This window comes from Berghia stephanieae, chromosome 14 (assembly GCF_034508935.2).
Source record: "Berghia stephanieae isolate SIO BIC M18660-M18661 chromosome 14, UCSD_Bste_1.3, whole genome shotgun sequence".
In the NCBI taxonomy this organism is placed as follows: Eukaryota; Metazoa; Mollusca; class Gastropoda; order Nudibranchia; family Aeolidiidae; genus Berghia; species Berghia stephanieae.
In genome coordinates this window covers 27,329,391-27,346,693 of record NC_088373.1, presented here as the reverse complement: position 1 = coordinate 27,346,693, position 17,303 = coordinate 27,329,391, and the positions used below count along the sequence as shown (strand labels likewise).

At 31.1% G+C, this 17,303-nt stretch overlaps 1 protein-coding gene across 11 annotated transcripts in view; it reads right to left on the bottom strand.

The window, feature by feature from the left end:
* Nucleotides 1-1,407: 1,407 nt before the first annotated feature.
* Nucleotides 1,408-17,303, bottom strand: part of LOC144960134 (uncharacterized) — a 99,076-nt gene continuing 83,180 nt past the window's right edge. For 3 of the 11 annotated variants that reach the window (XM_078893117.1, XM_078893118.1, XM_078893114.1), the window contains one exon: nt 1,408-2,931. In XM_078893117.1, coding sequence (XP_078749243.1) covers nt 2,672-2,931 — 260 coding nt within the window. In that variant the 3' untranslated portion in view covers nt 1,408-2,671. Of the gene's footprint in view, nt 2,932-6,143; nt 6,178-12,332; nt 12,433-15,033; nt 15,187-17,303 lie in introns of all 11 variants that reach the window. The other 8 variants (XR_013642764.1, XR_013642766.1, XM_078893116.1 and 5 more) reach the window with 6 other exon arrangements.

Genomic DNA, 17,303 nt, shown 5'->3' with positions numbered 1-17,303 from the left:
GGGGGGAATTTCTGGATTTTAAAAAGAAAAAAAAAGTGTATCAAAACAAGATGCATGATTTCTACCCCTTTTTCTATGAGCTAATCTAAAGCCATTCAGTTTGTTCACGTATACTTTTCTTGCAAAAAATAGCAAAATTTTTCAAACATTTGCTTTAAAATTTTGGTGGAGAAATCTGAATCTTTTAGGGGGTAAGTTCAGATTTGGCTAATTTTGGCATAGAAAAAGAATGTGTTTATTATACGGATTAAATTTGTATGAGTGGCAGGTCTGGTGAAGATGTTAGAGAAGACTATTTCACACTGAAGAGATGAAAGAGCTATGAAATCAATTCTCGTTACTCGTTAGTGATAACTTTGGTGTTAAATTTAAATCTCATTTGCATTTTGCTTTCCCGCCTTCTTGCTGTACGCTGAACAAGCACATGACTTGCATAAATCCAATAATTGTCAGGTGTTCCATAACAATTAAACCTGAGCTCTATAATAAAAAGTCAAATTCCACTTTAAAGAGACATCATGTCTGTAATGTTTTATTGTCTGTTTTTGTTTTTTGTTTTTTTAAATTCAAAATGGCAGTGATGTCAGCAGTAGAAGTCGTAGCAGCAGCACTAGTTGCAGTAGAAGTAATATTAGTGGTTTTGGTGGTGGTTGTAGTAATAGTAGTAGTAGTGGTGGTGGTAGTAGTAGTAGTAGTAGTAGTAGTAGTAGTAGTAGTAGTAGTAGTAGTAGTAGTAGTAGTAGTAGTAGTAGTAGTAGTAGTAGTAGTAGTAGTAGTAGTAGTAGTAGTAGTAGTAGTAGTAGTAGTAGTAATAGTAGTAGTAGCAGAAGTAGTAGTTAGTAAAAGTAGTAGTGCTTGTGGTAGTACTAGTAATAGTAGTAGTAGTGGTGGTAGTAGTAGTAGTAGTAGTAGTAGTAGTAGTAGTAGTAGTAGTAGTAGTAGTAGTAGTAGTAGTAGTAGTAGTAGTAGTAGTAGGAGTAGTAGTAGTAGTAGTAGTAGTAATAGTAGTAGTAGTAGTAGTAGTAGTAGTAGTAGTAGTAGTAGTAGTAGTAGTAGTAGTAGTAGTAGTAGTAGTTGTAGTAGTAGTAGTCGTAGAAGCGGCAGTAGCACTAAAAGTAATTGTAGTTGTAGTAGAAGCAGCAGTGGTTGCAACAGCAGCAACAACAGCAGTAGTAGTAACTGTAGTAGTATTTATTATTCATGGAGCGATGAATGATGGTAGTTGATAAAAAAGAATTGTAAATGTAACATTTGGGAGTTTTACCCAGAGGCCATTTTATACCTAATCGATCCGATAGTCCTGCTACAAGTCATGTTTATCATTGTCAACGGCGAAGACAAATATGTGACCTATTATCTCAAAAGGGTGTCATGGAATAAACTAGATTGATCTAATTTGTTCTATTCTTTTTGGGGCCTATAAAATAAGCATAAGGTTTATCTCCATATATAACACCATTTTTGGACGATCGGTCACATATTAGTTATCAGATTGCAATATATCTGTAAATGAGAGGACATACTTTTTTGTTTTTAAATTTAAAAATGTAAAACTAGGAAAAAAATTTTTATTTTAATAGCTAGTGCATACTGCAGTGAGCTTGTATTTCATTAAAGGTACACTATTTCTACAATACATCACAATTGCCTGTACATTCCGTACATTCCCAACGGGGGTTGATTCAGCTGGGAGAGGGTGTATAATTTGTTACATTTTTCCCCCCATAACTTTATTTTTTAATAAGAACAAGAAAGAACCAATGAAATAAATTGCTCGGGGTTCAGTAAATAATGATGAAAATAGTAATAGAGACTAAACTCTGGACTTTAGATTAGTCTAAATTTTGGATTCAAATCCCAATTACGCCGCCAATTACTACAAACACATACTCAGCATATGACCTTGAACTTCGATGTCATTTCTTTTCACAATAGACTATTTTATAGATGTGCACACTGAATTACTATTTTTAAGAAACTCATTTCTACTTTTGAATTCTGGGATACCGTGAAGAATACATCCAGCAATGTATTTTTTTCAAACACTAAATGTTTATAAGGATAATAAGAAATCACCTTTTTTTTCAAATTTAAATTTTAAAAAAATTGTTTGAATAGAAAAGTTGTGTAAACAAACACACAAAATCCTTTAGTGATCCGATTTGGGTTAAACGCCCTTTGCTGCTGTACATTGACAAAACACAATCCTTAACATTGTAGCAAGACAAGTTTAAAATCCAAGCGTTGACTGAGTAGACCGAAGGTGTCTCCCAACGTGTCAAAAACTCTCAACCCTGAGACTTTGAAAATATTATGAAAAGAAATGTAAAACCTAACCAAATACAACTGATAACTGATAATATAATCGTGAAAACAAAATGTCTGAAAATCTGTAAATCAGATTTTTCCTGCAATCTGGCACCTAGGAATTTATTATATATAACAGATGAATAAATAACAATAAATAAAAAATGATCATTTGACTTCATCCCTTTCTTTTCCCTTTATATTCATCCTTAAAATAACAAACCAATTGCACGACGCCACGCTTTGACTTTACCCAAGAGACAGACGATCACAAAAATCAATGAGAAATAATGTATAAATTAATCATTTTCTCATCACATCAATTTCTTATCACTAGATCAATACACGACACAAATCATTGGACTCAGGAAACGGAGGAGGCCCTCTCATACGCCCGCTGGTCCAATGGCCTCGTCAGAGAATTGTCCCGAGACGGCCCTTTCGAGCCGCCAGCCCGATGAGACCCCCGTGACAAAGAGCTGTCTCTAGAGTTGTCCTCCCCGCGACCCTGTGACCGTTTCCTGCCGCGTCGAAACAATTTCTTAAGACTCCCTCCCAGTGTGCGTTTCTTGAGTGTTGGCGATGGCTGTGGTTCTTTTTTCTTTCTTACAAGTTCAAGGTCATCTGGTGAAGAATTTAAAAAAAAAGATAAAACATATAAAATCAAGACTTAAACAAAATTCATGTTATATCACTAAGCTCACTAGAAAATATTTACACATTTAAAATAATAAATTTCACTGCATTTACCTAGGCACAGCTATTAAAATTAAGGTTTTGTTAGTATTAAGATATTAAGGGAGTAGGAACTAAACACTAATACTTTATAGTTATAGCCGAGCATTCTTGGAAATGAAACTCCATCATTATAAAGGATCATGCAGCTATGCAATGAATACAAAACTAATGCGATAAGAATTGATAAACGTATAATAATTATAGATTATCCTTTTAATAATACCATGAAACCTGTAAAACCACAAATAACTGAGATCTGATTAAAACAAAGATCATTTTGTCTTATGGGTATCTGATTCTTTTTCTTGTCCTGACTCAAGCATCACATATAAAAAATCATTATTGATCCATTTTATCCTAAAGGTTATGAGTCTTGGGAACTCAGATGTTATGGCACACGCCTAGCAAACTAAAAGACCAGAATTGGTTTTGTCAGGGGTTTTGTGACCCTTCTGTCCACCAAGTTTGGATCGGATTGATGTCTCTATTTGATCTGGTGAAAAAAACAAATTTTGTGATAGACTAGCATCCTATTAAAAAGGATACCAAACAATTTTAACAATTCGTCTAGCACTTCAGAAACCAGGATAAATTCCTTCTCAAGGGGCCCTTTGGATCTGAAAAGTTTGAGGTCTTATAGCTAGGTGTGACAAAACCTTATCAAGCATGAGCAATGCAACCACTCAAAACTGATGGATAACATCTTGTATTATTCCAGTCCGTATTCTTTAAATTAAAATGTCTTTTAAAATCTATGTAAAATTAATAAACCAAAACCCTAGCATTACCTCAATAGTATGCTATGAATCGCACAACAATCCAAATACAATTTTACTATAAACAAGTTTTACCTAAACAAAATTTGAAGTTAATAGTCTAATTTTCTTTTAAAATATGCCAGGTGATATGATAAGCATAAGTTTCAGGAACAAGAGAAATATAAATTAAATAGTTCAGAGTTTTTTTTTTAACTCAATAAAAACGGGAATATTCTAAAATCTTGAGGCTTAAGCTATGTGCATATTTGAGATATAAACAATGATAATCCTTGGTTTCACGTACCATCATAAGATAGATCATTTGCTCACTTTAATGATATATAAAAAGTACATTATGTTATAAATTGTGTGTATTTTATAAAACAACTTGAAGCATAATTATTTTGTTGATATAATAGCATGTTTAACTTGTCCCTTATGATAATACGTGAAATGAAATTAACGACGATACAGTGTTGCATTACTACCACAAAGACTGTATTATTGTTGTTGTGAATTCCATTGGGACAACAACAAATGAAAAAGGAAGTACAGATAAAGATATAAAAATTAACTCGATGTTGAAAATTTTGAAACATGCATAAATATTGTAATGATAACAATACTGAAAATGTGAAATACTGACAATAAAAGAGAAATAATTTGGATAAAACATAAAAATAGGATGCACAACATTGAACGAAAAAAAACAACAAAAACAAAAAGAGAAAATATTGACACATATCTATTTGAAACTTGAAAGGAACAACAATGAATTTAAATTTAAAAAGGAAGTTGTGAAGAGGGAGGATGGTGAGCAGGGAATGGGAGGGGGCTGGAGAGGGGGTGAGGGTTGATAGCTATTGGAATGAATCGAAACATAAGGAGAAAATCAAATTAAAAAAAACAAAAAAAAACCGATAAAGCCAGTGGGGTAAATTTAACTATTTTAAAGTAAAGAATGTATTTCTTTTTTTTTTTATGGGAAGTTGGTTGATATTAATCAAAAAATTAATGAAGTAAAATAATCAAATTTGTTGACTATCATCTCGAAATGGTATGATGTCGAAATGAACTCTATAAAGATAACAAGACAATAAATTCAACATGATCACAATTATAAAATTATGCTATCCCAGTTGAAGAAGAAAAAAAATAAACTCACCCTCCTAAATGAAGGCGTTAATTGTAACAACAGTATTAACCATTTCCTCACCAACCACAAGAAAATAGTAACATTCCTTACGATACAACCGTAATTTTTCTCATTGATTTGAGGAAATTTTTTGTTACAGTTATGAGAATGAAATGATGTGTTGTGAAGCTTGTTTTGCTGAACAAATTGATGTATAGCATGTCTTTATTTCTAGTGAGTTAGATCTTTAAAAATCAATGTTAATGTAGGTGGGTTTCGGTCATGAGAGAGTTAACTCTTTCAGCATTGAAGCTATATTTGCATTTCCGTCACAAAATGGCTGACAACTGATTGAGGCAGCATGAGAATGACAAGCTAAGACAAAGCAACATTCGAATTCAGCGCAAAATCTCAATTAAAAGACCCCCCCCCCCCCTAGGGTCAATTGAATGTTCTGATGAAAGAAATAACACCTACCATTGGTTCAATTTATATTACTTTTGTAGAAAGTAGGATTGGATTACATTATTGTTTTTGCCTTGCAAGACTGGCAGCGCTGTGCGGTCATTGGCGCTGAAAGAGTTAAGCTTACAATTCAATTCACCACTGTGTAATACCGTTATGGGATTTTGACTACATCTATACATAGAGGTCGATATTGAAATTGAAATAAGGAACTTTAATCGGGTATCTGGATTGAATACATAAATAACTCAATATTTCTCATTTTTGGATAGGACTGAGTAATTTAAAATACTTCACTGCCTGTAAAACTTTTTTCATTTTTTCCAGCAATCTTCAATAAAATCTGATATCTTGTCATTGAATTTTGTTCTATTTTTATCAACAGACAAAAGAATTAAATCTTTAAAACAAACCTATCCGAGCAATTTATACTTTTTTAAAAAAGGTAAGTAAAAAATATTATTTCGCTGCCATAACAGATAACATTAACAATAAATAATAATAAAAGAAGGGATATAAAAACAATTTGCACCAAGTATCTAACTGTTCAGATTATTTTTTAATCAATAAATCAACAGCAAATAAGAAATCATCAAATAAAATGAATCAACCAAAACCAGTATGAAATATAACCGTAACACCTCAACTCCTGATAAGACAAACAAAAAACCCTTAAGAAAAAAAAACAAAACAAAATTAAATAAATAAATAAAATAACAAACAAAACAAATAAACAAAACCTCGAATGTATCAACTCATCCTATATCGGTGTCCCTGTGAATTTGTCATAAATAAATTGAAGATTAATCATCATTTTTTTTATCAAATCCACAACAAGATAAAATGAAAAATAATCACATGTTCTAGAAAACCCATTCCAGTTGACAATTGACATGTTTTGAAGTCAATAAAAAATCGTTATTTTACTTGACAAAGGGGAATAATCCGCGAATGGTGGAGTTCAGAGCATGACGTTGTATGAGTTAAAAATAATAATCCAGCAGTTGTTAAATTATAATTGTTATTCATATGAAGAATGCTGTTGCTGATGTGGTGAAAAAGCTGTGAAATTAAGCTTTTTGTCACCAAGCGTTATCAAAATTTGTATTTATCAATTATTTCATCTAATATATGCAAATAGTAAAATCATCTACTATTTATCAAGGTATGGATTGACATGCGTACTTTTTAAAATTATTATCATTATACTGAAAGTTGCAAATGCCTCGAGGAATTACTTAAAACAGTGCAAGGACATATATAACACTATTAACACTGATCTGGTACATATCTTGATGATTTAAGTACGTAAATACTAAGCTGTCTGAAGGGATAAACAGTAAAATAATGAAATAAGAATGAATATCAGGCACAGCATTGGAGAAATAAGAAAAGAAAAAAGAAACATAAAACAAGAAATGTTTCTGGATCTTTCATCAGCCGACAATAGAACAAAAAAGAAATAGAAAAAGAAAAAGAAAAAAGAAAATAATGAAAGGGTTATAAAATACATGAAGTCCAAAAAGATGAGAGTAAAATTCTGTAGGTATAATGTAAATTTCTCATCTCGTATCACCATTTCTATTGAGGTTTTTTGTCTTATTAACCGAGGAAGGGTTGTTAATCTGAATCAATCTTCATTTGGTTTGTCTCGTTTTTTTGTTTTTTCAAATAACTCATTTTTGTTTCATATGTGTTGCCGTTACTGAAGTCTGTTCACTAACTACTGCTACTGCTATTGCCAAGAACCACACCAGGCTAATTTAATCTCAAAATCACGACTCCAGACTAAATTGCTAAAGCTAAGTTAAGCTAGTCAAAAGTTCCAATATATGAGCAGGAAAGCATCTACCACTTCTTTCACAATTATTGAATGTCATATATATATATATATATATATATATATATATATATATATATATATATATATATATATATATATATATATATATATATAGTTATATAAACGTGTGACCCACCACCCCCATCAGGTGATAAGTCAATCGGGTAGGCCAGTTGCTGGAAATCCATACTTAATGTAAAAATGATTACAGTTATGAATCTAACAAGAAATGAAGTGAGTAGAAAAGTGCCAGAAAACAACATAGAATAAAAACGTCGCGTGGCGATGGGGGGTCGAACCCATGACCTTACTGATACAACAGCTCCGCTTGGCTGGGGAGATCGTGACTCTACTGTATGAGCTATCCATGACCCCGCCGTGAAGTTTTTATTCTCTGTTGTCTTCTGGCACTTTCCTACTCACTTCATTTCTTGATATTACCAACATAAGTGTCTGTTCCACTAACTTTTCTCAATTATGAGTCGCGTTTGAATTTGATAAAAATCTGAAAAAATGTGTATATAAAACAATGCCGGACAAAACAAAGAGAAAAATACAACAGAAAAAAAAAATTTAATAATAATAATAATCTCAAAAAAAATAAAAAAAAATCAGCCTGCCTTGCCAGGGGATTGAACCTCATTACTTCTGATTACCGGTCACCCATGTTACCATTCCACCACGGTTTGAGATGATTAAATGCCTATGATTTTTCAAAAGGGTACGCTGCGTTCATTTGAATTTGAGATTTTTGAAGATGATGAGAGAACTTTCATGTTTATCAATACAATCTCAAACCTTTCATTTGGATTTTGATAATAATTTTGACATTGAAATTGGTTTCCAACACCTGCAGCATCCTGACATAACACCCACGATTTGAAGCAATTAGTATGGGAAAAGTCTTCTAAGGAGTAAAGACTGAGCAAGGATTGACGACACAACACATTGACTGTTTGTAGCATGTACGTGTCACAACACATTGACTGTTTGTAACATGTACGTGTCACAACACATTGACTGTTTGTAACATGTACGTGTCACAACACATTGACTGTTTGTAACATGTACGTGTCACAACACATTGACTGTTTGTAACATGTACGTGTCACAACACATTGACTGTTTGTTTGTAACGTGGACATGTCACAACACATTGACTGTTTGTAACATGTACGTGTCACAACACATTGACTGTTTGTAACATGTACGTGTCACAACACATTGACTGTTTGTAACATGTACGTGTCACAACACATTGACTGTTTGTATGTAACATGGACATGTCACAACACATTGACTGTTTGTAACATGTACGTGTCACAACACATTGACTGTTTGTATGTAACATGGACATATCACAACACATTGACTTTGTAACAAGCACGTGTAAGTCTCATACTCACACACGCACATGTGTTGCACAATAAATAATGAAATGATTAATATAAATAATTTTTATTTTTTTTAATGAATAATGAAAATAATAAGTAAATTCATTATATTTTATAAAGAGAGTTTGCAAGCATTCTACTATATGCCTGGGTACGACAAAACAAAGTTTAAAAAAACAAAACAACTATGGTAGGTACCTATCTAGTGTGTAAAGCAGATTGAACAATAACAAAATGCAGGACGAAAGGGGGAGGGTGGGGGGAGATACTTTTGTGCATTAATAAAAGCTTTCAAATATGACATAGACTTCCTTAAGACATTTTTTGTTTTCTACAGTAAAAATCAGAATGGACTGAATCAAGTCATCGCCGCAAGTTTTTATAGTCTGTTCTTTCTTCTTGTAGTCCATTCTATTTAAACAAAAAATTGCAAATGAAATCAATCGAAGCGATAAAACATTAAGTCGACAGAAGCGTTTGCTTGCTACCCTTTGGATAGGATGCTACTTTTCATCACATCTCCGGACTCAGCTACCCAATCACTGCTAGGGAGGGGGGGGGGTGTTCAGGGGGGAAATGTTGTCTGCACCTAGGATTTTTTTTTTTAATGTGTTGATTGCTCTAAATGGGCTTTCTGGACCAGCCACGCTAGCAAAATCCTCATGGTATATTCGATCCATACTAGTCATTAGATATTAACTCACTCAATCATAGAGATTTTTGCTATTTTTCAAAATTGGAAGAAAAAAAGTTCTAAAAATGAAGAATTACATAGATAGTTATATTCAACTATCATAAACATGCAAAAACTAAAAACATTAGCTTAGATACTACGCCTATAATTTGTCTCAGAAAAATGTAATAAATAGGCATGGGGTTAATAAAGTAACCCCGAGTATACTAAGGATATGGTCGGTGTTAGGGTTGAATGAGTTAAATCAATGTAGTCTATTAAATATTTTAAAGTAAAAGTAAAATCTAGCAATGGCATGTGTAGTAAAAGCTCTCTGGCCACAATCACAGCCATCTCTATGTGACAGATTGATGTGCTGGCACGAGGAAAGCTATCTAGTCAGTCTACATACGACACAGTGAATTGTCTGAAGAAGACCACGTCAAAGTCAAAGGCGGAAATGACAAACGAAGAGGTAACACACAGACATGCTGGGATTTGGAAATGTTACACATATAAACAATTGCCATGACTACATCTACACACTTCTGTGCCATTATCGTTAATTATATATAATTACTATAATTCATATTACTTGCATCATCATCATCATCATTATTATTATTATTATTATTATTATTATTATTATTATTATTATTATTATTATTATTATTATTATTATTATTATTATTATTATTATTATTATTATTATTATCATCATTATTACTACTACTATTATTATTATTATTATTATTATTATTATTATTATTATTATTATTATTATTATTATTATTATTATTATATTATTATTATTATGACTTAATATTATTATTATGACTATTAATATTATTATTATTATTATTATTATTATTTTATTATTGTCATCATCATCATCCTTACTAATTACCATTTCGTTATTTTCAATCTTCACATCTTCATCATAATTAATTATTACCACCACAACACTATAGCTACTTAGAAACGCAACAACAAGTACTTTGAACCATCTCCTTCTGGTCGCCCAGTCAACACATACATTCATACTCAAATCATGACCATTAAACTTCACAACCAACAATGGATAATGTCCATAATAATGTATGTATACCTAACATTTATACCAACTCTATTTCCAGTCGCAATCAAACCACCTGGTAAACAAAACCCAAGACCACAGATTCATAGAAGAAAAAAAAGAGGTGGAAGTAGAGGAAGTAAACGGAGTGGTCCAAAATAAAAAAAGATCTTGGAAATCAATTGGATTGAGTGACAAAAGTAAAACAAAAAAAAAACACAAAAAACAAAAAAGAAATCATCATCATAACAATAATAAAAATAATAGATAGTTTTAAAGTTTATTTTTAAATTGCCAATTCACACTGTATAGTCGCCTGGAACAACGACAAGAGACGTCTAAATTCTACGTCATGGCACAAGACCGAAGGGCTAGAGCTCAGGTGGTCGCTGGTTTGGATAAGTAAGTAAGTAAGTAAGTAAATTGCCAATTTCCCAACAACAAAAAATCTGCTCAGAGCGGTGTCTGATGTCCTTCATTTTTTTCTTCAAAAAACTTTAATGATTTTAAGTGTTTAACGATTTTACCACTCTTGTTACACAATTAGATCATTCAATTTCAGCACCAGTTTTTTTTGTTTTTTTTTAAAGAAAGGAAAATGGGATAGTCAAAAAATCCTAGATTTATAATTTAAAGCATATGAGAAAATGCAAGACAAAGGGAACTGGGTTCAACAAAACTTCAATGAGGTTCAACCATTTGATGATGAAAATGTTATTTAACGGCAAAAACCCAAAGAAACCGACACTGCTGCTAAATAAAAACAAAAACAATTATAGGCAAAATCCTGCTGCTGTTTTTTGTATCTTAAATTCTCCACTAATTTCCCTTTCATCATTTCAAATGCAACGAGAATGTTTGAGAACGGTGGGGGCCGGCAGCCTGAAGCCTGGGATCGTGAAATTACGAACGAAAAGGTGAACATGGAAAAGGATTCGGATGGGAACAGTACAGACAATGGGCGTTTTTGGGTGCAAACCTTTCGTTAGACGCTACAATTTATACTCCATTTCACTATATTTGTTTTCAACGTTCATTTGTTATATTGTTATGTTGACAAAGGGTTTGCACTTGAAACGTACATTTTTTGTCGGTACCGTTCCCATCTCAAGCCTTTCCATTTTCACCTAATGGTTCATGTGAATGTTTATAATGGACACAACGTGAGCTGGTAAACCCAAACTATGTAAATCTCTGAAAAAATAAACAACAACAAAATCCATCACATCCTCACCCTTTACCCTCAAAAAATGAGTAAAAAGGGAAAACAAAAGTAAATAAACAGGGAAAACAAACACACCGAAACAAAACAAAAATAAAACAAAGAGAAGGAGGGGGGGGATCCATTATGTAAATAAACAAAAACACACTGATTGGTTAATATCAGTTATGATATAATATAAAATAACGGCATGTCACAGTAATATCTTTTAGTTGTTGTTTTGGTCCAATGACATGCAGTAATTGTTATTTGAGCTTTTGCCAGTCCAAAATAAATAAACGAAAAAAAGACCAAAAAAAAAACAAACAAACAAATAAATAAACAAATAAGTAAGTTTTAATAAACAAAAAAACAAAAATGGATTTGTTGTCTAATGTAAAAGCATTATTAATACAGGTAAATTTGACAATGCAGATTCTTTTGAGTTCGGACACTACAGCTAGAAGCGATTTTTCAGTTTAAGAGTTTAGTAATCTGTCATTTTGTTGATTATTTTTATTCTTGTTTTTTTGGATATCTTAATATTAAAAAAGCCATGCTAAGACCTCGAGAAACATTGCAAAATTCTTAGTTGTTGATGTTAGATTTCGTGTAGAAAGACGTGAGAAGTTATGAATTAGAATTAAAATTAAAATGCGAGTGAATGTGAGATTTTAATTATTTATTTCAAATTTCATAGCTAGCAAGCAGTTGTAGTACACGTGTGTGTAAATGAGACGTACGTGCTGCTGCTGCTGTTGTTGTTGGTGTTGATGTTGATGTTGATGTGTGTCCAAGACTAATTTTGTCCTTCTGTTGGCGGCGAATCAACAATGGACTCTACTAAAGGAAGAATAAGGCAGAGAATAAGATAAATGAATAAATCATTGTCTTTTGCATGGCGGCGAGAGAACAAAATTTTTTAAAAATTAATTGTACAGGATGAAGGTTTTAGGTCGATTGCGTTTTTCCTGTTTTTACGAATTGACAAGAGTATGAATGTCAATGGTCGTTATCCATTTAGATCAAGGGGGGGAAAAGGGAAGATAGAAAATCTGTTTGTTTTTTTCAGTGAGGTGATCTGTCATTGGTTCTATCTTTAACCATCCTTGACGTTGTTCTAAAAGATTTAAAGACGCAAGAATTGAAAATTAATTGAAGGAGAGAACGCTTATTTTATAATGTGTGTACATCCAGAGAAGTCATATTTGAATATTATTTTAGTCATTGTCAACCAGTTTGAATAAATTGTCATGACACAATGAGATCACAAATTATTACGAGACAATTACGCATTCAATTTCCACAAACAAATGACAAAACACTAAAGCACAAGGCTGGTTACAAAACAACAAATAACACGATTAAAACAGAAACAATAATAACAGTTTAAAAACGAAACTTAAACAAAAACAACAAAAAATAAAAATAATGTCCAAAAGAACGGGTTGTCGACAGCTCTGTTTTGGCCCGGGTATCTTAACCAATATTCTTGTCCCATCCGCCATAAACAAATCTTTTAATGAGGAAAGAGTGCAAAAAACAAATACTCAAATATCCTCAAAATCTTATCGGCTATACTATTTTTTATTGCAGGGTGGTGGAGGGTGGGATATGCTTGTTCAGTTTGAGAAAAGGATACAAAATACAACAACGCTAGGGCAAGATGACTTGCGTGTGAGAGAAACCCGTTACCTCCAGGTCACAAAACTGTATCTATACCAATGTGAACACACTGCCCATAACAAGAAAATCCATAGCATCAATTGGTAAAAAATCGAAATAAACAAATATCTACAGTGAAAATAACTTCGGGATAGGAGGATGGAATTTCAAACTGAAAACTTTCTTTCTCTTTTCTTCATTCACACCAAATATTCGCAACCATGATAGTCCAACCAGCAGTCGATTTATTTTAAAAACTGAAAATTCTTATCACTCGTCTACCTTTTAAAAATCATATTTCTTATCACTCGTCTACCTTTTTAAAATCATATTTCTTATCACTCGTCAGCCTATTTACTTTTAAAAAATCATATTTCTTAATACTTGTCACCCTTTTTAAAAAAACCTTATTTCTTATCACTTGTCAGCCTTTTTTAAATCATATTTCTAATCACTTGTCAGCCTTTTTAAAAATCATATTTCTTATCACTTGTCTGCCTTTTAAAAATCATATTTCTTATCACTTGTCAGCCTTTTTTGTCAAATTTATTATCATTTGTTGGCCTTTTAAAATCATATTTCTTATCATTTGTTTGCCTTTTTAATCATAAATCTAAACACCTGTCAGCCTTTTTTTTTATCATACGGACTTGAAAAGCAGAGGATTACTAATCTCAAGTGATAAAAAATGCATTTTCTATTTTCTTTCCAAGACAATATAACATGATCAATTCAATTGAAGTCACTGGCTTTTTTTTATTTCTAATTATTATTATCTTTTTTTTTTTGCCTTTGCCATTATAAGAAAATAAAATAAAATAAATTTTAATTTTAGCAACCATTTAATTATTTTCTTTTTTTTATGTTTTAAAGTTAATTAACTTATCTAATGATTTGCCTTCTATTTTTTAGATATTATATGCATTAGCTGAACTGTTTCACTTTTTGATTATTTCAGTTTCCAAATGATACAAAAACTGATTAATTATTTATTTAGACTGTCAAATATAATAATTTCATTAACAAACGCATGGTTTTATATTTGATAAGGAAATTGTCCAATCATATGTGTATGGTTGTACAACCAATGGTTGTAACCTTTAAATGCTTTGACGCCTCGGTATATAGTGCTATATAAGTCTCATTATTATTATTGTTATTATTATTATTATTATTATTATTATTATTATTATTATTATTATTATTATTATATATTATTATTATTATTATTATTATTATTATTATTATTATTATATTATATTATTATTTATTATTATTATTATTATTATTATTATTATTATTATTATTATTATTATTATTATTATTATTTATTATTATTTTATTATTATTATCATTATTATTATCATTATTATTATTGTTGTTGTTGTGGTTGTTATTGTCTTAGTTGCTATTGTTGTGATTATTATTATTATTATTATTATTATCATTATTATTATTATTAGTTATTATTATTATTATTATTATTATTATTATTATTATTATTATTATTATTATTATTATTATTATTATTATTATTATTATTATTATTATTATTATTATTATTATTATTATTATTATTATTATTATTATTATTATTATTATTATTATTATTATTATTATTATCATCATTATCATCATCATTATCATCATCGTCTTCAGTATCATTGAAATTGTTTTATCCTTAATAATATCATTATAATAATAATAATAATCAATATCAACATCGTGATTGCCATCGGCATCTTTATCTTTGTAACACTATCAGTATCAGTAGTCCACCTTTAGACTGGGGCCCATATGAAGGCTCCGGAGGCCGCAGGTAGGAGCCTTCGCGCATACTCGATGATGCCAAGGTGCGATCAGCACTCTGAGCTCGCTTCTTTCGACCAAAGCGCTTGCGAAGGGCGCTACCGAAACTTCCCTTTTTCTTTTCTGTGAGAGAAAAATAATGGGGAAATCCAAAAAAAATTCGAACAGAAAAATCTCATACATCTCATAAGACAGAATAGAAAAGTAATTGTATGCCAAAGTTTGTTTGTTTGTTGCTTTAGGTCTCTTCCAACACAATTGAGGTTATATGAGAGACCGCTGAAACAAAAAACAAGCAATCTAACAAAAATAGTACAAATGTAAATCAAAATCATTACCTAAAGATATCATAAGCTAAATTATAAATAACCAAGAACAAACAGGCAGAAGATTTACAGAAAAAAAAAATATCCCCTGTCAAAAATACAATCACAAACCAAAGAAGCAGGATAGGCTAGTAAAGAGAAGAAGAAACGACATCACTATCGGATCGTACACCCATGCGAACATCATAGGTATATGATTCAAGGGTGATGCTCCCATCCAACCACCCGCTGTATGCCAAAGTAATTCACCGATGAAAATAAAGCCAAAAAAAACTCACTCGAGTACGGTGTCTTCAAATACACGATTTTCAAGAACTCATTCAAAATTTACAAAATTTTTCCTTATTACTTTTTGTGGACGGTTTCTTCGAACAGTTAGCATGTCCTGAGGAGATTGAGGAAGCCGTGCTCGAGTGTATCTTTGTTCCAATGTCTGTGTTTTTCTTTAACTTTCGATTCATAAAATATATCATATACAGCAGAGATTAGATAAGATTTTCAAAGAAAAAAAGAAAAAACAAAAAACAAAACAAAACAAGAGAGTTGATAACGTCCTCGCCATTCATGGCTCAAACAAAATAATTCTCACATTCCATTCAGCCTTTAATTAAATTTCCTATCTGTAATATTAATATTACATTTGTTTTAATTGGGTTGACCATAATAATATTACAATTGATTGGTAGGTGATAGCTGCAACAATAATGAGAACAGTAAGAGTGACAGTGACAATAATAATAATAATAATAATAATAATAATAATAATAATAATAATAATAATAATAATAATAATAATAATAATAATAATAATAATAATAATAATAATAATAACAATACTAATTAATAATAATAATAATAATAATAATAATAATAATAATAATAATAATAATAATAATAATAATAATAATAATAATAATAATAATAAGTAGAAGAAGAAGAAGTGGAAGAATTATAATAATAATGATAATGATAATAATAATAATAATAATAATAATAATAATAATAATAATAATAATAATAATAATAATAATAATAATAATAATAATAATAATAATAATAATAATAATAACAACGACGACAACAACAATAACAACAACAATAATAACAAAAACAACAACGATTACATTAACAAAAACAACAACAGTACAAAAAAAAAAAAAATTTTTAAAGGCATTGGATTAGATGATTAAGGGTCCTGCTATCATAATAAGTCCCAAAAAGTAGCACACTCGCTTCACACCAATACCTATGCCAGGTGCAGTTGAGGTGTTCGGTTTTTTTCTGATTCTTCCAGCCCAGTCAGTAGTGATTGGGTAACTGGATCCACGTATTACATCTGGTGGAAAGCACTTTGCGATAGACTAGCGTCCTATCCAAAGGGCAACGAGTGATAGCTATTCTACACTTAACTCCGACTAGAGTCCTATCCAAAGGGCAACGAGTGATAGCTATTCTACACTTAACTCCGACTAGAGTCCTATCCAAAGGGTAACGAGTGATAGCTATTCTACACTTAACTCCGACTAGAGTCCTATCCAAAGGGCAACGAGTGATAGCTATTCTACACTTAACTCCGACTAGAGTCCTATCCAAAGGGTAACGAGTGATAGCTATTCTACACTTAACTCCGATTCCATGGGTTGTATAGATCGACATGTTTGGCCACAACATGACAAAACCGATAATAGTTCAAAACAAAAGGGCACACACAAGGACGGACACACACACACACACACACACACACACACACATTTTTTCAGTACGAAGCTCCTTAAACCCATAACCCAAACCGCTAAAAACCAAAGACATTCTATTTGTTTGAAGAGTTTTAGCATCAGGAATATGTCAAATCTGACCAGAAAAAAAAAAATTAACCAAAATAAATAAATAAATAAATGCAATGAATGAATGAAT